The sequence below is a fragment of the Doryrhamphus excisus genome, chromosome 3 (assembly GCF_030265055.1).
Source record: "Doryrhamphus excisus isolate RoL2022-K1 chromosome 3, RoL_Dexc_1.0, whole genome shotgun sequence".
NCBI classification, from domain to species: Eukaryota; Metazoa; Chordata; class Actinopteri; order Syngnathiformes; family Syngnathidae; genus Doryrhamphus; species Doryrhamphus excisus.
This window is the reverse complement of record NC_080468.1, coordinates 24,968,777-24,992,934: the sequence shown is the minus strand read 5'-3', so window position 1 is coordinate 24,992,934 and position 24,158 is coordinate 24,968,777. Positions and strand designations below refer to the sequence as shown.

At 40.7% G+C, this 24,158-nt stretch overlaps 1 protein-coding gene across 2 annotated transcripts in view; it reads right to left on the bottom strand.

Annotated features, from left to right (window-relative positions):
* The window catches only part of kcnip4a (potassium voltage-gated channel interacting protein 4a), a 52,489-nt gene that overhangs the window by 12,515 nt on the left and 15,816 nt on the right, over nt 1–24,158 (bottom strand). Inside the window, exon 1 of one of the 2 annotated variants that reach the window (XM_058068361.1) lies at nt 22,055–22,335. The exons of the other annotated variant lie outside the window; for it this stretch is intronic. Within the exon in view, the coding sequence (XP_057924344.1) occupies nt 22,055–22,139 (85 nt within the window). The 5' untranslated portion in view covers nt 22,140–22,335. Of the gene's footprint in view, nt 1–22,054; nt 22,336–24,158 lie in introns of those variants that run through there. 2 annotated transcript variants of the gene reach the window in all.

Below are 24,158 nucleotides of genomic sequence, written 5' to 3'. Positions count from 1 at the left end.
GAAAAAAAGTGGAATTAGTGGCAAGGCTTCCAAAAGTGGCCTAAAAAAGTGATTCTAAGCCTTTATCAGCCATCTGTGACAGTGTAGCCGCTCACTTAATTGTAAAACGATCTTTCTTGTCAATATTTTGCACGAGGAGCCCGTCAGCCTGTTTGATTTTCTGCAAGACGTCTGGAATACTGATATCGTCTGTGCAAAGAGATTGTAACAACACAGCTCCCATGTGTGCACTATTGCATTACGCATACTCATCCTAATTATAAATGTGCCTTTTTTTTGTGATTGTCCAGACTAATTAGGGGAGCTGAGGTGTGCGCTCGTCCAAACTGCTTACAATGCACCTCTGCTTTACTTAATGAGACTGCCGCCGCGATAGGGATTAAAGCGTTAGCCAGCTTTAAAGTGGCCGCTCTAATTAGACGGGCTTTTCCTTGACATGCATATGAGTCCCATGCAGAAGTCGCACCGAAAGACAGACATTTTTACTACGAGAAGTTGATGAGCCTGAGAAGTTACAGACACATGCAGAATTAGCACCACAAAATAGTCCATTTTACTTTGTTCACACTATGAGAAGTTGAGCCCCATAAGCACAAGATCATAAGATCCGTAAGATCCATAAGATCCATGCAGAAGTAGCACCACAAAACAGCTGATTTGACTTTTCTTTACCCTCTGAGAAGTTGATGAGGCCCAGAAAGTGCAGCAGCTTGATGGAGGCGAACACCAGCACCACAATGCCCACCGTCTGCAGACCCTCCGTCTCCCAGATGGCGCTCAGCATTGCACCGCCCTCGGCCCACTCACCGCCCTCGTACCCGGACCCCAAGTCAGAACCGGAGCCTCCCCCTTCATCCTCGCCTGGTCCAGCACTCCAGTTGCCCCGAGCCCACTCCAGTGCTAAGCCGTGCCGGTCGCACAAGCCTGTCTCGTCGCCCCCTGGCACCTGCTTCCTGACCTCCTGCCGCTGCCTGAATCCAGGCTGAGGTTCCCTGACCTTATGTGTTGTAAGGTCATGAACGGTCTACCGGATCACATGGCATCAACTTGAACTAATGACAACAATGAGGATGCAGCGGGAGCAAAGTCCTCTCTTACACTTCTCTTCTTGCTCTTTAGGGAGCAAGGGGAAGAAATGTGAGACAGAGAGAGGGACGGGGAGAGAGTGAGAGGGAGGGGAGAGAGAGGGAAGAGATGAGCATATCGCCATCCAGTGGCTATATGCAACTATGCAGGGGTGGGCAGCCTTTGGACCAGGGGTCTCAAACTCAATTTACTTGGGGGCCACTTGAGCTAGGGTCTGGGCAAGACTGGGCCACATCAGGTTTTCCAAAAAAAAACCCCGCATTTATCTTACTTTTTATTTTTCTACACAAAATAAGATGAAAAATAAATAAACAAATCAAGAATAAAGAATATCAATCAGTAATAAATAAATAAATATAATAATAATAAAACGGCAAATAATAAAAACTTAAGAAACCACATATAGTTGGTGGGTAGACAAATTATTTTTTTCAGATTAAAATTAACAAAGCATTATTAGAGCCCTGCAACTGCAGGGTCTTGAGACACATGCTAACTCGCAAACTAGAGCGCTAGCGACCTTAACGGTAGCCTTCAAGTTATTTCCTTTAAACTTAAATAGCCAAAAACTTACCACTTCCACACGGATAGGGAGGATAACTATTAACAGTTTAATCTTTAACATGAACATTAATCAAACGTAATAATTTTTTCTGGGTACATGATACCATACAGCATCCATATCAAACTTGCGCGGGCCGCACTAACATTAAACTTTCATATCAAGACAGGGGCCTCAAACTAGTGTCCTGCAGGCCACATTTGGCCCGCGGGCCACGTGTTTGAGACCCCTGCTTTGGACTGTCCCTTGCTCCATCACTGTTGGTCTCAGGGTCATTTTGGTTGGCCGGCCACTCCTGGGAAGATTCACCACTGCTCCATGTTTTCTCCATTTGTGCATAATGGCTCTCACTGTGCTTCGCAGGAGTCCCAAAGCTTTAGAAACTGCTTTATACATCTCACTTCATCTCAGTTATGTTTTAAGGGCTGGGCAATTACTTTTTCCGCACAGGGCCATGTTGGGTTGGATTTAATTTCTCCTTTAATCACAAAAAGGTGCATTTTTCACACTACTGTAGAAAGTCAAATAAAATATTTTATTATTCATACATGAAGTCACTTTTTGCGGTTGTGTCTGGAACCATTTAACCGCCATAAACGAGGGGCGACTGCGCATCAAAAACGCCATTCAGAAACATGACAGGAGTGCAAAAACAGTGAATAATCCACAATTTGACAGGAGCATCGTGCTGTTTTTTCGAAACAATCTACATTTTCATTAAGGTTGCCTTAATTAATACGGCTGCTGGGTGAAAACAGAAGAGTCATCAATCAAAGTTGTGGACGGGCAATAAAGAGAGCGATGAAAAGATTGTTTATCATCATCAGAAGATGAGGACGGTGATACAATTAGGTGACACCTGCAGCGCTGAAGGGGGGGGTTAGTGTAATTACGAGGTGCAAAACGGGGGCAATCAGGCGTGTAGCGCTGGTTAACCTTATGGCAATTTTCCATCCATGATGCACATTTATTGTAGCATATCATCTTGAAGCACTGTTATCAAATGTCAGTCGTCTCGTAGAAGAAGTAGACATGCTCTTTTACGCTGATTTATGCCAAAGTCTCATCAGTTGCTACATAGGAACTGCACCTTTATCAATATTTGCACCTTTATCTAGATTTACATCAAACTTTCATGAAGTGAGACACTGGATTCACATCTTTAACCAGATTGTCACCAAAATTAAATGCGTTATAACACTACATCAGCACCAAAATGACATTGTCACATGGGCATCTGCACCAGATGTGAACCAAAATTAAACGGCTTAGCACCTTCATCCAGATTTGCACCAAAAATATAATAAGTTGTCACACTGGATCTTTATCTGGGACAAGCGTCTTCATCCTTGACTGCACATGGCAGCCTCCTGTGTACAGCAGTGCCACCTGTTTCCAATAAATGAAAAAGTGACCCGAAAAGAAACGTCTCTGTCACAAAGCGGACAAAAGCCGAGGGGACCTGCATGGAGCAGCTGATAACATTGACTAGCTTGTGTCTCGGTCTTGACAACATTGACAAGGAATGAAAAAAAAGGCTTTGTTATAAGAGTCAGGCCTGATTTATGCCAGACTGTCAGTCATGGTGAACTGCGAGCATAAAGGTCAGCGAGTTAACGCAAGACCTAAAACGAGGGGAGACATAAAATAGCAGTGAGAACCCAGGATGGCTGGAGCCACTGTCCACTGGATGACATACAAGCAGCGGCAAGAGGAAATCAATAAAGACATCACTTATGGAAAGAAGATTAGCGTCATGAAACTTGGAAGCAACAGGACAACTCACGCAAGCACAATTCAACTTCCTCCCTGCTTTGTCTTACCATCGTACCCGTCTTCTAGCAGCCCAAACTGCTCCAGAACCTTCACAAAGAGCACCACCACCACCAGCACGGCGATCATCTCCAGACCTTCCAAGTTCATGTTGATGCAGAGTGCCGCACGTCCCCAGGGTCATTAAACGCCTCTCAAGAGTGTGCGCTTGATGGGCATGAAGCGGTGAGGGAGGGGGTGAATAGGAGGAGGAGGTGGTGCTCTTAAGTTGAACTGATTTGTTTGCTCACTGTTCTTATTACCAATCATAAAATGGGAGAAAATATCTAAAATACTATTGGAAAATGCAGGGGAAAAAATTACAAAAATGCTTAAAATTATTGTTATGAGGATAATAATAAACTAAAAATACATAAAAACATGGGCAAAATAACAAAATTAGGACATAAATGTGTGTGGGGAAGTGACCGAGTTGATGAAAAAATAAATAAATATTTGTGCAAAATATTCTATATTTTGACAAAATTCTAAATTCAAAAATTTACATTTACATTTAATTAATTTAAAATGAGCAAAAATAATTCAATAAAAATGTGGGATTGTAGTGATATTAATGGCAATACTTATATTTGAACATGCATACAAGTCCCATTAGAATGCAAGACAGTTCCACATGTCCATCCTACCCCCCCCCCCCCCCCCGGCCCCCCTCCCCATCCGTTTCACATCAATTGCATTACGTTTATTCACTTCCTGTCTTCCATTTGTAGTATTTGCCTGTTAACATAAAATAAGACAACATAATGTGGTAATATACAGTACTTGTATACGAGTACTGATATGTGTAAACTTGCTGCAATGCTAACATGCTAACTGTTAGCATGCAAGCAGATAGCAAGTTACTACGTAACCAAGAGTACAAAAAGTGCCAAGGCTAGAAAGTCTTAACACAATATGCAAATACTGTACTTCCTCGTTTATAATGGTTAATTGGTTGTAGACCAGATAAGTGAATTTCTGCAAAGGATTCAATATTAATAAATGGAACATTTTTGTAGTTAAATGATACATGCTGCTTAACTGTAATGTGCAGGCTATAGGATCACTGCAGGGACACAAGAGACAACCGTTGCTTTAACCTTTAGCAAGCTAGCGGGCAAACTAGATGTATATACTCCAATGTACATACTGTATTCTAAACTTGTGAAAGGGCTTTAAATGGACTAGAGAAGAAAAAAAAAAAACAAAAATTACCACTTCCACACTATCATGTTAGGGCTGACTCGATGCACTGTGATGGTAATTTAGGACTTTGAATATTAGTCATGACAGAAAATCACTGAGAACCACTAATGGAACATTACTGACACCTTGTGGCCAGCATACTACACACAGTATACTTTTGTCTCAGTATTTTATGACTAATAATATGCCATTCAACCATGAAACAACAATCTTTCATTAATTAATAAAAAAAAATGCAAAGGACGATTGTACATGCAATTTGACATGCTAGCTCAAATGCTAACCGCAGGCAGCACTTACAAATTCAGCATTTGGACGTTGGGACGTATGAATATATTGTGACAACAAGTCGACTTGCATTGCATTACATTGTGTTATTATTACTAATATAGCTGCATTGGTAATATTTCTAAGAATCCATGGTGCAGGTGTCGCCGTGCGCACAACTCTAGTAATTATCCTCATCACCAAAAATCACATGCTGATTGATACGGCATACTGTGTGCTGATGATTGTGGAACATTATGTTCAGCGTCAGCCACGGACCCTTGATTGTGCCCTGTGCAATATCTTGAGGTGATTAGAAAATAGCAAAAAGTGGCATTCATACAGGCTAAAGACAACTAATGTTGGCAGTCATTTTGGAGAATTTTTTTTTTTCAAAACTCAATTAAATGCACCCAATGTTATACTTTTATATTGTACTTAATTGTAAATGTTTCAGGTCAATGACAACACAACTGTACACAAGATAATGTATTTAAATTGAACTTTTTTATTAATTTATGTGGGGAGTTTGCATTATCTCCCCGGGTTTTTTCCGGGTACTCCGGTTTCCTCCCACATTCCAAAAAAACATGCATGCTAGGTTAAATGGCGATTCCAAATTGTCCATAGGTATGAATGTGAGTGTGAATGGTTGTCTGTCTGCATGTATCCTAAATACCTTATGTCTACATGTTTACCACGTCCACATTTCTCAACAGATGGCAACCATTTCAATGGCAAACTGTTCAGCTCATTCAGAACATATTTTCCACATTCCAAAATGTCCTAATTTCCAGAATTCCACATTTTCCTCAACCAATTCTGCTCCATTTCTAAACATTCCAACCACAACAAGCCTTCATCTTTGCAGGATTCACAGAATTCCTGCAGAAGTCATCTTCAGTGAAGCAGTGCTGTGATCTGTCTTTGACACTGCTGCCATCCAGTGGACAAAAGCAGCACTGCAGGCCTTTTAATAATATATAAATAAAGTCTGCATTATTTGCATTACAAGTGTAGAATTGCAATGTTTCTTTGGTGGCAAACTACACAAAAACTTTTGCTAGGGTGAGGAAATACATTAAAAATATTTCTACATGTCAATAATGTGTAACAATTTGATCAGAAGAGGAACGACAATTCTTGTGTGGGGGTTTTTCACTCTGATGGAGCTGATGGAGCCTATCCAGACATTTCTTGTCACAAACGACTGACCAGTTGGTAGCAGCCTGAGTAACCATCTCACTCCCACACGACAACAACAGTGTGTAACACACACACACACACACACACAAAACACTGTGGAAGCACTCTACAGCCTGATGTGAGAGCACCTAAGGGTGCTCGTTGGAGCGCTATCTGTTATGCAAACCATGGGAGATGAATGGAAGACTGCTTTTATGTTTAATAAAGCGGCATCGAGTGGGAATGAACACACCACCATATTGTTGGACTGTTTGTTTTATTCTATAGAGAATGCATGGAGGCTGGAGACCACCACCATGTATACACCCCCCATAATACAGTATGTACAGTACCATTTGAATCAGGCCAGTGTTTTTTGCAATAATTGAATAACTTGATAAAAAAAAACATCATACTGAATAATTGTCATTACATCACACTAATTTAACGTTTTTTTTACTGTAGAATAAAATATATATTAAATTTAATATAATATATATAGTTATTTTATAATTAATAAAAAAATGATAAATCATAAAAATCTAAATAAAAATACATTTAAAATAATGAATGAATTGGATAAAACTTGATTAAAAATATATTAATATATAATAATAAAATATAAAAAAATATAATTATATATTAAAATAATCTTAAATTACAAGATAGCACATCATATATGGCATAACAAAACATTTCTATTGACACTGTATGTGGAAATATATATTAATGCCATCAGTGTAAAAAAAACATCCAAAAAAATCATCTAATATTTTTAATGATATGATATATACATAATGTGGGTCCACTCTCCTATCCTTTGTAGGAGAGATGTGCTTACAGCAGCAACAAAGGCTGCCCAAATAAAATATGACTTTAATTATTATTATCATCATCAGCATCGGGCTGGCTTCTGCTAGCGTCAGCATATTCAGGGAAGCTAACAACATGACTACTTTTACACAAAGACAATTTCATGTGCTGCTGGTCTGGAAAGAAGACTCCAACAGCCCAACATTTCACCATTGAAACTCATCAATGCAATGCGGGTGGTGCTATGATATGCTGTGATGCATCCATTTGCTATTCACATGCTGGTTTCTAATGACACACTGAATACAAAGATATCTGATAAAGCCTCATGGAAGCCTACCTGTGGTTTTGCGTCTTTGTTTGGGCTGCAGAGAGAAGATGACCATTAAAGCTCCCATGATGCCCTCACTGTCTCGCTGCCACTGATATGGAAATACACACACACACACAAAATCACACACACTTTTTGCCTCCCACGCTTTGCAGGGTGCCTCACATTGGAGGGAGAGAAAAAAGAGAGAGGATAGAAGAGGAAGGAAAAAAAAAACTGGACTTCCAGTATTGGATATGTCAATGTTGTGTTCCTAATGTTGTGTCCAAGCGAGAGATCCAATTACAAAATGCAATAGCTGCCTCCTCATTGCTGATCCTGCAGACCCCTTGTGTGGGATTAAGGCCAAGGTCACAACTCCAGTCTTGTACAATCTTGCTTTGAGTGGACAAAATAATAAACACAATAAAATATACTTCCAGACAGCAACATTGGCCGGAGAAGTGTTGTATTATGTTCATAAAAACTGACGAATAATGGCAATAATAGTTTTAGGAAGAGTATATGCGAGAATATACAATATTTGTAATTTATAATAGCAGTAATGTATGCCGGTAAAACAGTACTTCAAAATGTCCACTGGATGGAGGCAGAGTATTTGTGAAGATACAGTATTTTCCTCTGTAGTAACACACACACTTTTTTTTAAATTTGCTTAGTAAAAGTAAGGAACATTCTTTAATATTGAAATAATAAAGTAGATTAGTAGAATTTCACAAAAGGCAGAGTGCAATTATATTAAATGCATTCACAGAATGATACAAATATTGATGGACCTTAATTGATGGATTAAGATATGCCTTTATTCGTCCCTCAGTGGGGAAATTTGCATATTAGTAAAACATGAGTAAATAATCAAACATGTTTGGATTATATAGTGTCTGGATAGAAAAAAATATTAGTATTTGGATCAATCTTCTGGTGGAAGATGTGTGTACTGCAAGGCTTTGGACACAAGAGTGTGCTATTGTTTCATCCAATTCACCTGCGGGTGAATGTGGGTCTCAGAACCATCAGTGTATCAGGACAAGAATCAATGAAAAAAACTCACGAAAAACTAGTCAACCCATTGGAAATTGCAGAAGACTCAGGGTGTCTAAATTCATCACACAGTAACTTAACACGTAAAAGGTATGGCAAGGTATAAATATACAACCTACAGTGAAAAAAATACATGGAAACAAGCAACTATTTAAAAGGTTTCCCATAATGCACTGCGTCTGTGCAAATCATTTCACTGGTGGATAAGCGGCATAGAAAATTGATTGATAGATGGTGTCATGTTCCGTGTCTCTCTTTGCTGCCGCCTGTCTGCCATGCCTAGCAGTGCACGGCTGGTCCGGCTGAGGCGGAGTCACCGGTGCAGACCAGTTTGCAATCACGTCCGTCTCGTACTTAAGCTTTGAACTGGGCCTTGTTCAATGCCAGACCGTCCCTCTTTGCTATTTTTTGCTATTGCCTTTTCGGAGCAGGGTTTTTTTTTCTCTTTTTGTTGCCTAGCCAGTGGTTTGTTTGTACTGTATTTCATATATTATATTTATATTGCCTTTTAACCTCTACAGAGGACACCTTTGGTATCAAACTTTTTTATTTCACCACTAAGCGTCACTCTCTGCTTTGGGATCCCAACACCAGCTGCAACTGAATCGTTGACACTGCAATGCTGCCTCTGTGCACTAGAGGGAGCTACAGGACCTCAGAGGGAGGCTGACGCAATCATAAAACCTGTTATTTATATTGCACCTAACATTGTAGCAATATGAAAGTGCTTATAGTGACAAAATGAAATTTATAAACAAAGCACAAGTAAAGTTATCAAATGAAATTCAAACTAAACCTATAAAGAATATTGCAGTTCCTGGGCAAACATATGGATGCTCTGTTCAGACACACTGCATTATGGGAAACTTCATTTTAAACTTATATTGGTACTGGTTTGTATATTTATGAGGTACCTTTTGGCTGTTAAGTTGCTGTGTGATGTGTTTAGTGTTCTTTGGAAGATACCACCATGAGTCAGCCTGTTATATTGTTATACTCATGCGATTTCTCATGGGTTGACAAGCTCGTCGTGAGTTCACTGATGTCGCTTGATTGGCTTCTGCCAAAAAAAAAAAGTGCTACCATTTTCTCAACGACTCCAGGGGAAATTACACTGTATGACACTACAGTATAGCAGAAAAAACACTCAATTTCTCTTGGCATGGCTTGGCAAGCTCCATCTTTACACCACCAAGGCATGTCGGTGTAATGATTTGTCCCCCATTCTCTCTTTTTGCGGGCTCAACTTCTAAAACCTTTAACTCATCCTCGGTATATTTAGACTCAAAAAGATAAGCTTCTGAATCATCATTTGTCAAAAATCACAAAGTGTGCTGTGATTAGTAGTAGCAAACAGACGCTGTTGTTGTTGACGTAAGTAACGCAAGTTCCTATGTGAAATCAGTGCACCCAGGAAAGAAGTTTCGGTAATGATGAGAAATACATGTTGACAAGGCTGAATGACCATGAGAAAAACTGTACAACTAAATAAATGTGATAAAACAGTTCAGACTTGCCTTTTTCCCCTTTTTTTCCGTGAAGCAACAAGACTGAGGCTTTGTCAAAAGTGCTGCAAACAAAACTTCTGAAAAGTGCACTAAAGTTACAAACTGGCCCACTGGTTTCTTTATGCAGCGGATTTAGAGCACTTAACATATAGTGGATCCTTACGCGTTTGAAAAACAGCAGCATGCTCCAGTGGTAGTATAGTATCACATAAAGCATAGTATAATGTTGACTTCCAGACAAGTGCATGTAAATAATTCATGCTGAAGTCGTGTCTGAGGGTTAAGGCTTAGCCAGCATCGGCACTGAGGAGAGCATCCTGAAGATTGTTGGTGAAATAGTGGCCATGATGGAAAATGGAACAGCACAGAATTCCAATGTGAGCAATAACGGTTCAGACTGAATTTGGCCCATTTCTGTCTCAGGACTAAATTAAATTTATCGATCGGCGCCATGACGCCATGGCTTTTTTTTTTTTCTTTTAAATGGTGTTTGCCCTTTGCTGGAGCGCAGGAAGCATGCATGAACCCTTTCAACTTTCTGACCTTCACAATGTTAGACAAAGAAAATTAAGCAAATATTGCATCTTAAAAGAACAGTTCCTGTGTGTTTGTGCGCTGCCTTGGGAAATGTAACTGCATGTTCTACCATTGCCTGCATTACCTCTTGATGTCTGATCTGTGACATTGCTAACGTTGCCTCATACCAATTGTGGTGGTCTTGCTTTAGAGCAGGGGTCTACACGTGGCCCGATTTTTTGGCCCCTTGACATTGAAACCCACAAGAGTTGGTAAACGGCACGTTAGCAATAGACAGAACACCAACTTCTATCATGGTACCAACTCAGCATGAGATGACAGTATGGTAACCCAATATAGATTTCATGGTTTCACCGTATAATAATTACAGTTTGAAAATGTTCAACTTTTACATCTTTTTAGAATTCAAGTCATTTAAAAATAAAAAAAACACTATGAAAGTGGAACATAGTGTTGGCCTTCTTCCTGATTTTTTTTTATTATGTGGCACTTGGAAGTTGCGGATCAAACAAATTAACAAATAGTCAATGACAACAAAAAAAATTTTAAATTAAACTTTATTAAAAGGAGAAAAAAAATCCAAACATACATGGCCCTGCATGCAAAAAGTGACTCCCCTTCTGTTAAAACATACATTAACTGAGTTTAATTGAGAACTATCAGTCTGGAAAAGGTTCTAAAGCCATTTCTAAAGCTCTGGGACTTCAGCAAACAACAGTGAGAGCCATTATCAAAATCAAAATCCAAATAAATGCAATCAAGTGTTCCAAGAAGGTCACAACATAAATAATAATATTCATTCATTTTCTACCACTTATCCTCATGAGGGTCACGGGGGTGCTGGAGCCTATCCCAGCTGTCTCCAGGAGAGACCAATGTCAATCAGATTATATGTTCATTTGGATTGACACTTTTCTTTCAGAATGAGGTGTATACAAAGGTTAAATTCTTTCCCTTTGAGCAAATAAACTGAATGCAGGCGGAATATTTGGGTCCATGTATACATGGTTAGTGTGAAGTGGTTGTTGCTTGACTCCTGTCTTGTTCTGACTCACATCTCCACATTTGGTGACCCTCAACATGAGTAATACGTCAACCGACAATGGCGACAACGCCGCTAATCCAGCTATGCCCCTGGCCCTTGGTTTTAACACATCAAAGTTCCAACTTCAAGGAATAATTCCATAAAAATAGTATTTCCAAGTAATGGCCACCCTGGACCGCCACCTCTGATACTACAGGAAACGGTATGGTGGATGATTTTAGTGGTGACTTTTTTTATAGCATGGAAACTGGTAACCATGACGACATGTAACAGGTAAGTAAACACATAACAATTAGTACTATACTAATACGCAACTCTAACATGTAACTTTAGCAAAAAGCAAATGTCACAAGGAAAGACGCCAAGTCAGAATTATAGCACTGGCTGCCTCCCAGCATGCCTTGTGGCACTTTTTTGTACAGTTACTCAAAATACAAATTTAGAGTAATTTGTTTATCATCCTCCACATGTAGCAGTAGTTGCCCTGTGTATGTGTGATGTGTACCTATTGCTGTGAATCAGATGGTTTGTGCATGCCCATATGAAGAGCAACCTCGTTGAAGCAAACTGAAGAGCCTCTCACCTCTCATCTACTGCGCAACTCAAGAGCGCCACAATATTCTATTTCAATATTTATGTTTTAGACTTTTTTTTTCCACAGGCCTGTGACAGCGTCACAGTGGTTGAAACGTGTTTCCGGAGTGACGACTTGATGCGACCCAGAGTCTATCCCCAGAGGCCCCCCATTAGGTCATTAGAGTTCGAGACCCCAGTTTTAGAGGCAAGTATTAAAGTTGACATTGGGCCACAAAAAATGGGCTTGATGTAACAACTCGTTAAAATTTGATGCCCGCATTAATGCCTCAGCTTAAAACACATAGCGCCTGTAAAAGAGTTAAACATTGACATTGTCCTTTAAACCCCATACAAAATGTGAACATGGTAAATTGTCCTTTACACTGGCGTTAGGAACACACCATCATCATAATTGACAATGTGTTGATGTCATGTTTTGAAGAATTTCTTTTATGCAGGGTTAGGGGCTGTATTTAAAGGTCACGTCCTTACAATAAAACACAGTCTGAATGATGCTTTTGTTATTGAAACAAGCTTCAGTAATTGCTCATTGTGGTATATTGATTAAAAAGGCCTAAGACAGGAAAGTTTTTTTTACATGCATTTTTATGTACCCCCCCTCATGTGTATAACAGCATGATTTATGTCCTTTATTAATTTGCGGTGGAGTACAACAACATAGGGATGCCAACAAATTAACACAATTTATGGACAAATATGTGCATTTTTAAGAGCATCTCTGTTATGACTTTATTTTATAAGGCCTGTGCTCTGCTGGAGGCCAAAAGCATCCTCTCCTCCTCTCCTGAGAACCTTGCTGGTGTTAGAACTTGTTGACTTGCTTCTGCATTGAACAACTTTTGTGCTTTGTAAAGCAGCAAAGACACTTTTCAGTCTCTTGGGTTGTAAATTAGATGCTAAAAATAAATAATATTTCAATATGCTACTTCAAAAACAGAGCACTGATGTCATCTGGAGGATTTTTGTGTTGAGTTTTGCAGTCGGTTCAGCGCACGGGCCCACAATGGCCCGTGCAATTCAAAAAAACGAATTCAACAAAAATGTAATCCCCAAACACTAATATTATATAATAAGAAGAATAACTTCCTTAATTCTTGCTTTGTTTCAGCTGCTCTTTTCAGTCCCGCTAGATGAGTTTCACACAGCGAGGAGCGAGTGTTTCCCGGATAAATCCTCTTAGTTTTGAGCCACTGAAACTGTGCATATCTAATAGCGCTTGGCTGTGATATGCCACGCACCCCCTTGCTTCTTCTCAAGTGCAATGGAGAGCGATTGTGTGCAGAATGATAATGCCTTTTATGTAATATTGCTGAAATGGAGTGGGAGCGAGGAGTTATGCTTATTGCTGTGGGGCGTCTCGGTTGCTTGTTCAGTGACAGTCATCAGCCCCACAGAATATTGATTTTTTTTTTTTTTTTTGTGCAGGAATGTTTATTACACGACTGTAATACAATACAATACAATACACTGAGATGTTATGAATGTAATGTCACTCGAAGTATCCCTGTGTGCGGCATGAGTAAAATGAATAATAGGCTTTCCAACTTGGATAGCAGGTGGACGCACGGCGAGGCCCTACAGCACCCGCCGACAAGCACCATCTGGGCAGGTATCACTTATGCAGCAATATATTTTAGTGTGGAAAAAACTGCTCCCCGACATAGTCACAGTTGTCAATACAGTCTTGAAGTCATACGTGAACTCTCTAGAACTTTCTATTTGCAGATTACGCAGGTGCAGTGCAGACTTCAAACAAGTCTTGGGGAAAATTGGTCAAATAAAACCACATTTATGATCAATAATGTTGATTTTTATACATGTTTTTAATGTGTTTACTGTGGGGTATGTAGAAATATATACACCTTTATGTATATTAATATAGAAATACAGTATATAATTTAGGATGTGCTGCTTTTAAAATAAAGTAGGGTGGTGGTTGGTTTTTTTTTTGGACGACAACTAGCAGTAAGGTTAAGATTAAGATTAAGATTAAGATATGCCTTTATTCGCCCCTCAGTGGGGAAATTTGTATTGCACAGCAGCAAGAGTACAGAGTCGGTTAAGCAGTACAAAATACACAATATAGAAAAATAAACAATATAAACAACCCAAGTATTAACAAAATCAACAGTTTTTCCCAGGTTAAGGTGACGCAATTCAACTCACATATGAAATTATACAGGGCATACAGGATACGGAGTAATTTCCCATACAGTTTTACCTTGGAGACTGTATGTCTGTAAGTAATGTGCAACTATAATTATGTGCTGTAAATTAAATGCTGTATTTTAGACAGCAGTGTCTCTGTTACCCCCGCCCTTTGGTTTGGTCTTCTTCTCTTGTAAATTAAATGTTCTTAGCAGCGGAGCCATGACACTCCATTAGGCTTTTGGGTGGCTTAATCCCTATGTGTTATTACACTATGTAAATATGAAAAAGATAACTGTACAGTAACACATGTGAGGTTGTACCGAGTTAAAAGAAAACAGACCGAAAATTGTTAAAATGATCAGGCATGTCAAAGATCTCCATGACGAGAATGCTTAAGAAAATAGGACTAATTCATCTTTGGCGTCAAGAAACCACTTCCTGGATGTAAACAAATGACGCCATTCCATCAGTGTCAGCCATTTTTTCCAGCTGTTGATTTTAAATAATAATGCAGGCATTTAATGTTTACTGGTGGCACTGAAGTGGAACTTTGCTTCCTTCATTTCCAGCACACTTCATCCCTCCGCTCATGCTCCAACAGTTGCCTACAAATGATCCATGATTTTTAGTGCATTAATCCTCTGTGGAGAATTGCTTTAATTAACTGCTTTAATGGGGTAAAAAATGGCTTCTGCTGCAGCTTTAATGCACCGTGTAGCATTTCAAAAATATTATTATTTTTAGTGCTGGGCAAATAATTGGCTTGTCCAGCAACACAATAACAAGGACCGCCTCCGGGAATAGTTATTTTTTGGCCACTGAGCAATGATAATGGGAGGAAATGAAAGACTGTTTTTGAGTCCATCTCCAGATCAACTTTATTTATCCCACATTGGGGAAATTCCACACTATATCTATTTACTGCTGCGGCGCCATCTACACGCACTCTGCTCTATTTCCTCCTGCAAATCTCCAATTACACTAATTTGCTTTCTTTGCCAAGCAGTCTTGCAGGCGATATGAAATTGCATTAGAATGCCAGACAGGAACAGGAACAGGAACAGCGGGGAAATGTGTGAAATGCAAACAGGCCAAGCTACGCTGGAAACAAACACTTGTAGTTCCCATTCAACAAGCTAAACAGTGACAAAACTGTTTGCACGGTGACCTCTCGTGGTCCATCAGAGTCTTCGTAATCACTCACAGATGACCCAAAAATGGGGCACCGGAGCCAAATCAATCCTCATTAGGTATAAATGTAATGTATCAGAAGCAACAAGCACAGCCGGTGTGATACCGGAGCACAAAAAGCAGCGAAAATATAAAAAAAAAAAGTGCCAATTCCTGCGCCGCTTTGCATTTAAATTGAATTCCGCGGTGCGCTCAGCGGTGCGAGGACAATGAAGGGGAAACAGAGGGAATGATTGTAAATGACAATTCCACTGTGGGGTTGTAGGTGGGGCTCATACTGTATCTTCGCCTTTGTTTTACAGAATCCGTAGAGGTTTTTCCTTTCTACACTGAGCTGGGAAAAAAGGCGTAAATATACAAGATAAAGCAGACAGGTTGACATTTTTCCACCACATTCATTGTTCCGTAAAAATGCTAGCAACAAGAAGGCGGATGTAGACTCTGCAATCTTAAACCTCTGAAGATATGGCATCAAGAGTTGAAACAGGCCATTGTCAGCAAGTATTTCATGCTACACATTAGTCGAGGTGGTGTGTGAAAGCAGGTGAGGCAATGTCTCTGTTCTGTGTAAAAGGCAAAGGTAAATCCCCAATCTACGAGTACAACCACTAATATTGGAATATAATATACAAGGTGGCAGTATCAAATGTTGACAAATATTTTACACCAGGGGTCTCAAACACGCGGCCCGCAGACCCTAGTTTGAGGCCCCCGCCTTGATATGAAAGTTTAATGTTAGTGCGGCCCGCGCAAGTTTGATATGGATGCTGTATGGTATCATGTACCCAGAAAAAATTATTATGTTTGATTAATGTTCATGTTAAAGGTTAAATAACTGTTAATAGTTATCCTCCCTATCCGTGTGGAAGTGGTAAGTTTTTGGCTATTTAAGTTTAAAGGAAATAACTTGAAGGCTACCGTTTAGGTCGCTAGCTCTCTAGTTTGTGAGTTAGCATGTGTCTCAAGACCCTGCAGTTGCGCAATATGTTGTAAATAAAAAGAGTATAAATGTGACTATAGTCGTGTTTTGTCATGTCTACAGGGCTCTAATAATGCTTTGTTCATTTTAATCTGAAAAAAAAAATTCTACCCACCAACGATATGTGGTTTCTTAAGTTTATTATTTGGAGTTTTATTATTATTATTATTATTTATTTATTTATTTATTACTGATTGATTTTCTTTATTCTGGATTTGTTTATTTATTCAACTTATTTTGTGTAGAAAAACAAAAAGTAAGATATATGAGGAATAGTGGAATATTTTATTAGAGCTTTTATTGTAGAAAATTGGAACCAAAGCGAAGTTTTAAAAAAAAAAATATGTTTTTAATAAATGCGTTTTTTTGTTGTTGTTTTTTTAAAACTTGGCCCCCCAAGTAAATTGAGTTTGAGACCCCTGTTTTACACTGTCCCACACGCTGGTGCTGATGTCATCAAATTAGCCAACTGTTTCTGTATGAATGTCAGATCCTTTTCCACCATTGTTGCTGTCCGTGTATTTCATACATCACACCACACCCTGGTGTTGACATCATATAACTGTTTGATTGTCGCTGTGTGAAAGTGCACACCGTGTACACCCTCTGAAGGCGTGTCAGTACCGTTCGTACAGAACACCGAACTGGAAAAAAGGCGTAAAAGATACGAACTAGAGGTTTGTAGGAATTACCAACAGGGTGTCAATTCCCAATATTTCAAAAAAAGCATCCCAAGATTGATCTGTCAAACGCGGACATGAAAGCCATTTGCCAGCTGCCATGTTCGTCTGGCGGAAAATGAAATATGACAAAAAGTAAATTGCACGACCAGCAAAATGCAAGAACCCGCTAACATGGCTAGCTGAGATGTGTTGGATAATGAAATGTATCATTATCCCAGTTCCCTGGAGGGGTGGGCTTGATTCCCTGGTGGTTTGTCGGCAGCCTGTGCACGACTGCAAGACCAGTAATTGCCAGTGAACGATGCGTGGAGAGGACATTGTCTGATTTTTTTTTTTTTTTTTTTTACTTTGGTTGGAGGGAAGGGTACAAAGAGTCTCACAGGGAGTTTAAAGTTAAAAGTGCTTAAGCGGCAATAAACGACGCGGAGGAGCTACCTAGGAGGGACCTTAAAGATAGAAGATGTAAATGGACATACTGTAAGTGGAGTCTTTAATCGCGTCAACGGCGAGGGTGACATCTCTTTGACAGGCTCATCAGTGCCTAATTATTCATTCACATGTAATGATGGATGAAAAAAAAAAAGAACGGGAGAGTGTGAGGGAGACAGAGGACACAACTGAAGGTTTAACTTTCCACTTCTCTGCGACAAAAGCGGATCATTTTACAGCACTTGAACACGTGTCAACAAACTGTCAATCAGGCAAAAAGCATCTGAGGCAGCAGGGCTCTGGTCTTCTTAAAGGGGAACTGCACTTTTTTTTGCCCATCATTCACAATTATGAGAAATAAACATGTATTTCTTTCTTTTTTTGGGCATTATAATCATTTACATTTACATAACTGACTTGTATATTGAGGCGGCACGGCGGTCGAGTGGTTAGCGTGCAGACCTCACAGCTAGGAGACCAGGGTTCAAATCCACCCTCTGTGTGGAGTTTGCATGTTCTCCCCGTGCATGTGTGGGTTTTCTCCGGGTACTCCGGTTTCCTCCCACATTCCAAAAAAAAAACATGCTAGGTTAATTAGAGACCCCAAATTGTCCATAGGTATGAAAGTGAGTGTGAATGGTTGTTTGTCTATATGTGCCCTGTGATTGGCTGGTGACCAGTCCAGGGTGTACGCCGCCTCTCGCCCAAAGACAGCTGGGATAGGCTCCAGCACCCCCCCCCCCGCAACCCTCGTGAGGAAAAGCGGTAGAAAATGAATGAACTTGTATATTGACCTCACGCTAAAATTCATAATAAAGGGAAATAAATTGGTTCATGTTTCACATAAGCATTGTGAATGATGGGCAAAATTCTCTCCAAAAAGTGCAGTTCCCCTTTAAGGACTGACTGAGAAAAAATGCCTGCTATTGAGGACCTTGTGCAAAGGATTGAGTCAAAGATCCTCCATGTGACGAGAGCGCTGTGATGTTTTTAGCAACACTAGCCAAAGATCCTCAATATAAAGAAATGTTTTGAACTGACCTTGCAGGTTGGTCATTGGCTGAATTCAGCCCGCACTCCGCAAGTTGAACAGCCCTGCTTTTCTTTAAGAAGCAAAGTGTTCCGCTGTAGGCAATTCTTACTACAGCTTTAATGCTGTAGCCCACACATATACAGCAGTGTCAGCATTTCTTACAACGTATGAAAAGATAGGCAACATCTTCATCTCCTCCATCATTTCCAGCTGAGTGCTTCACTTCCCAGTGACATTTGGATTCCCATTCATTAGGCTGCCAATACTCTGCCCTGACTGAGTGTGCCGATTAAGCATCTCCATTCTCACGCTTATGGAGATCGAGATCCCTCTTCGGCACGTGTCTTCTCTGTGTCTGCGGCACATTACTCGACTCGTAAGCATGTCTTCGGACATGACGGATGAAAGTTTTGCAGACTCTGTGTTGCATAAACACATGTATAATGTATAGCGTAATGTATAGTTCTCCTTTATGGGCTGGGGAATATCCACTTGTGGTGACATCACAGGGGCCTCCTATCAGGTCATGTTCCACCTGTACAGTACTCCATTGACAAACACTGAATATTTGATACCTGCATCCACGTGGGATGGCGTCATGTAAGGAAGTGTCATTCCGGCTTTGGAATAATTCACTTGTTCTGCTGCTTTATAGGACCAATCGAGAAGCTGCAGAAACTTGGCTTTATAAGGCTCTTAAACGATGAAAGGTGTCAGTGTCAAGGCTTTCTTGACCTTTTTACAACCACTCCTTTTCTGAGGGTCACCGCGTTTTGGATGGTCTGGTATCAGCTTCCCACCAGCTTGTCTTTGTCTTTCCTCCTGGTTTTTGGTTTCTGGTGCATATTTTTGAAATAGGTCCTTAAAAACAGCAGAACATTTCCATCATAAAATAAAAGCAGTGCTTTCCAAACATTTCACAGTCCCATACTCCTTCAGACATTAAGTCTTATTCCCCCTACTCCTGTTATAATGGATTTTTTTGGAAAAGAAAATCTTTACAGAAGAGCATGTCCGCTGTAATGCACACACACACACACACACACACACACACACACACACACACACACACACACACACACACACACACGTTGACTCTTCCAGCTGTAGTGAATAAGATTCACTGTCTTGTATGCTCTGTAGTCAAGTTCTTAAACATCCTGTGCCATGTCATTAGTGCTCTGAGAAACAGTACTGTTTGATGAAGGCATGGTCTACTTTTTCTGGCCTTAATCGTTGTTCAAAAAAAAATTATGCAGCTTATTTTTCAAGTGCACAGATACGAGTCAGTACATCCAGCCAAGAAACAAATGAAGGGCTCATATGGCTCAGAAAGTGCAATCAGTCACAGCACCACAGAAGAAGGCCAGCTCTTATTTAGCACACAATATGAATGAATCTTTGAGATTTAAAAAAAAAACATCAAACTTACTGGTTTGTTCATGTAACATACACAGAACAATGAACGATTCCACGTTCTGTCTGCTCTTTCTTCTGCACGGTACTCTATGCACATGATGAGGCGTTCAAGAGCACTGTGTAACTCCGCGTCTTCTTTCTCTTTGGGCTTTTTTCCCTTCAGGGGTCGCCACATCAAATCAATCTCCTCCATCCAACCCTGTCTTCTGCATCTGACTCTCTCACACCAACTACGCCTCCTAACTGGCAGCATCCGAACCATCTCAGTCTGGCCTCTCTGACTATCTCCAAGGCCTAACATGTAACGTCCCTCTGATGTACTCGTTCCTGATCCTATCCATCCTGTTCACTCCCAATGAGCACCTCAGCACCCTCATCTCTGCTTCCTGTGTAACTCTGTATGTTAGATGCTAATGTATGCATGCCGTTTTAAGTTTTTATACAGACCCCAGTAAAAAAAACTTGTGTTTTCCTAGTAATCACCCATGCAGACCTTAGGTCTGTATTTCACGTCTGTATTTCATTAGTTATTGAAATGTAGACAACAATATGGTGCTCAATTAAAAAAGGAGCCTCCACTGTCTTCTCAAATATTTCAGGGATGAGTGTATGGTCCCCATACAACAATTTACATGTCACTGACAAGATCACCACAAGAACCAAAGCCAATGTCATTTAAATCCCCCCTGGTGTTTCAGAGCCACACAGCGTACGGCCGACAATGGAATTAGTGTGAAAAATGGAGAGAATCCGACTGTTTGATTGCATGTAAACGTAGTGAGCATCAAGAGGCAAATAGTGTTGCGACATGATGCTAATGACTTGTGGGTGCTTCTCTAAGCAATCATCCGCTTTTAAATTGCCTTGACGTCCTTCGTTTGGAGACAAATATTCCCTGGCCCACTTCCTGTGGTTCTTGTTGAACCTCGTGCAGGATGAAGACGGCTGAAGGCTTTTATGTCATAAACAAATTAGCCAAGATTGGAGGAATCCATCAATTTACCCAATGGAGTTAAAGCCATTAGTTTCCATAGTGACCAGTGGATGGTTTATTGTCGTTCCGTTGTCTGCGTAAATAATCCTATAAGCTATCTGCAGTGGACCAGTGGCTTTTAATTGACGTCGTTCTGGAACACTTGCTTGACTGATCACTTTGTACCAGAGCAGTAAAGAATCCTCGTACTTCATGCTGGAGGACCTTAAAGCATGTAATATGTATGTAGGCTTTGTTGTCTTTAAATAAAGTCATAAAAGCCACCGCTGCAGCGAAGGGTTATTCAAATGGTGGCCTGCGGGCCAAATCAGACCCATGAATGACATGAGACACAAAACTGGGAGTGACTAACATCTAACAGTCGGGATCTTTGGCAAGTATTTTTATTTCTTGCAGAAAGTCCTTAAAATCAGCAGAACCCACCTGTCACATCTTTGCCCGTTACTTTTGCACTTTTAAGGACCTACTGCAGGAATCCTCCGTTTTTAATAAAAACAAAAAAACACTAGCCAAAAATCCTATATTAAAAAAGGAAAGGTCGCCCCGGTGTTAGTCATTCATGTTCCATGCTCATTCATTCTCATTAGGGATTATGCTGGAGCCTATCCCAGCTTACTTCAGGTGAGAAGCGGTGTTCACCATGAACTGGTCACACTCACATTCATGCCTATGGACAATTTGGAGTCACCAACTAACTTAGCATGTTTTTGGAATGTGGGGGGAAACCGGAGTACCCGGACGGAGTACCCGGACGGAGTACCCGGACGGAGTACCCGGACGGAGTACCCGGACGGAGTACCCGGACGGATTCCCCCCCCCCCACACACACACACGGAGAATCTGGAACCTCCACACAGAGATGCCCAACGGAGATTCGAACCCAGATCTCCTGACTGTGTGGCCAACATGTGTGGCCACCGCGCTGCCCCCTTGTCAGTCAAAGGTCCTCTAAGTGACAGGGGGCTTTCTGGCATATTAACAAATGTGTTTCAAAAATGGTCCCTCCCAAGTGTTAAAGTGACCTTTCAGGCCAGTCTCGTGTCATTCATGGCCCCCCCCCAGTTCCCCATCACTGCTCTATAGTAACATAGTCAGTCATTGCTATCCAGTTTTGGTCAACAAAAATCACCGCTCTAATAAGAAAGCGTGACGTTCCACTAAGTGGGGGTGCAGGAAGGGTCTTACCGGTGTTCAAAGAGCCGGTGACAAGTCGGAACAGGTACTGGGCAAACTTGAAAATCTCCCGCTTGCATCTTTTCCTACAGCTCATCTTGACCTGCGCAGAGAGTCGACAAAGTCCCTTTTGCTCCTCCTGCGGCACTGTCAGCGTATCATGAATGAGTGGCTCCAGCGTAAGGCTTTATAGCTCTCTTTGTGGGAAAACTCTGCCTGCCTTCCTTCCTTCCTTTTTTCCTTCCTTCCTTGCCTCTCTCACCGCACGCAACAGCACCCTTGCACACTTAGTCGCACAAGTGAGCACTCCTCTTGCTCTACCCGCCACCATCTGTGGATGGTTTTACTGCTGACGGTTGCCATGGAGGCGTGGCCTGATTGGCTCAAGGAAAGGAGGAGGAGGAGGAAGAGATGGACGGGACATGCAAAGGAGAAAAGAAAGAGGGAATGACGAGTAAAGTGCTGCAGATGTGGAAAACAATGACAGACAATGTTACTACGGAGCAGGGGAGGGCAAATTGACTGCCCACAGACCAAATCCGGCTTGTGAATGACTCAGGTAAAATACATGTCACAACAGGTACATTGATGATAATAATAATAATAATAATAATATGTATTTTGGTCATTTGAAGCATTATCAGAACTGTTGATTTCACAACAAATGCTACTATGCAAATGCCCACTAGTGGTGACACAAGCTCTTGTGTCCCGAGTGAAAACAGTCAGTTTTCACTGGGATACGCTTTCCGTTGAGCTGGTAAATTCAGCATAGTCCTCAGAAAAAAAAAACTAGCATCTAGCAAAGTCTTCCTAGCAATGTGGTCGGAACTTGAGAGCCACTATCCATGGTAGTGACTTGAGTCGCTGTGTCACTACGCCACAAAAGTAGTTCTTCGGTGTTAGCTCCTACAATAACAATGCCGCTGTACCTTACTTAATATGCGGGTCATATTAATTAAATGGATCACTTTGTGTTTTTTTAAAGGTTTTTTAGAGAATCTTTGTTTCCCATTACCTGACTTTAAGCTTGACTTTATTCGTCAAGTGCTTACAACAGCAAATCTCACCTCCTGGGTGAGAGGCATGCCCCTAGTGTCCACCACTAGCAGAACAGCAGAACACCCCTTGTCACATAAGTAAGGCCATCAAAAGTTAATCATGCTAAACAAACGACCCCCCTTTAAAATGACATCCCCAAATGTTGCCATGGCAGCATTGCTGTAATAGCTTTATTGGCAGGCCCTTCACATACCAGCTGTTGAGTCATTAAGACAACACCTTGGAGGACACTACAAGAAGACATTTTGCTTTTTTTTTGCTATTATTCGAGAGAGCTAAAAGACAGCTGCACTGCACCAAAATCAACCTGACATCAAGCAGATTTGTGTGCTTTTGTGAATGATCGGTATCACAATGAGCGGCATTAAACCCTGACTGAAGCATCCCGATATGAAACAGAATTCCAGCCAAGCAAAGGTGCTATAAAGTCATCAGTTTGCTTTTTTAATATCTTAGCAGCGTGCCCTGTTGTGGATTTAATATTCCTGTAGCAGCCAGTGAGCCACTCGTGATGCTGGCCTGCTAATATTTTCAGCGTGCATCACAGTTTTTTTTTTCTAATCAGGGCTTGATTATTGACATGCTTGTTTTATGTGCTGCACCAACTCAAATCAGCTCGATTAAAAGCCGCATTTCATTTTCATGGCTTTTACATTACTTGCTAAGAAACCCTTTTTAAAAAGGCTATTTGCAAATACAGTTTAGTGCCAAGTTAATAGAAATGCCTAATAAATTAGGACTCTTCATGGAATTGGCATACCACACATGCAAGGAGAACCCCTCTTAAATTACTAACATTAGCCATGGGTGGAGCCACAGAATACCCTGAAACTCTCAGACAAAATTAATCATCTCTATGTCACTGGTGTGCATGAGTGACAGGAAGAAAAGCTCTGACTCAGTCAGGGAAGAAGTCATTTTTTTTTACAAGGAAAGCTAAACTCATCACACAGCAGCTTAATATTCAAAATGTAGACCTAAGAAATATCCTAACAAGTACCAATTCGAGTTTCAAATGGAAAAAAAAACATACCCTGTATATATTTTAACATTT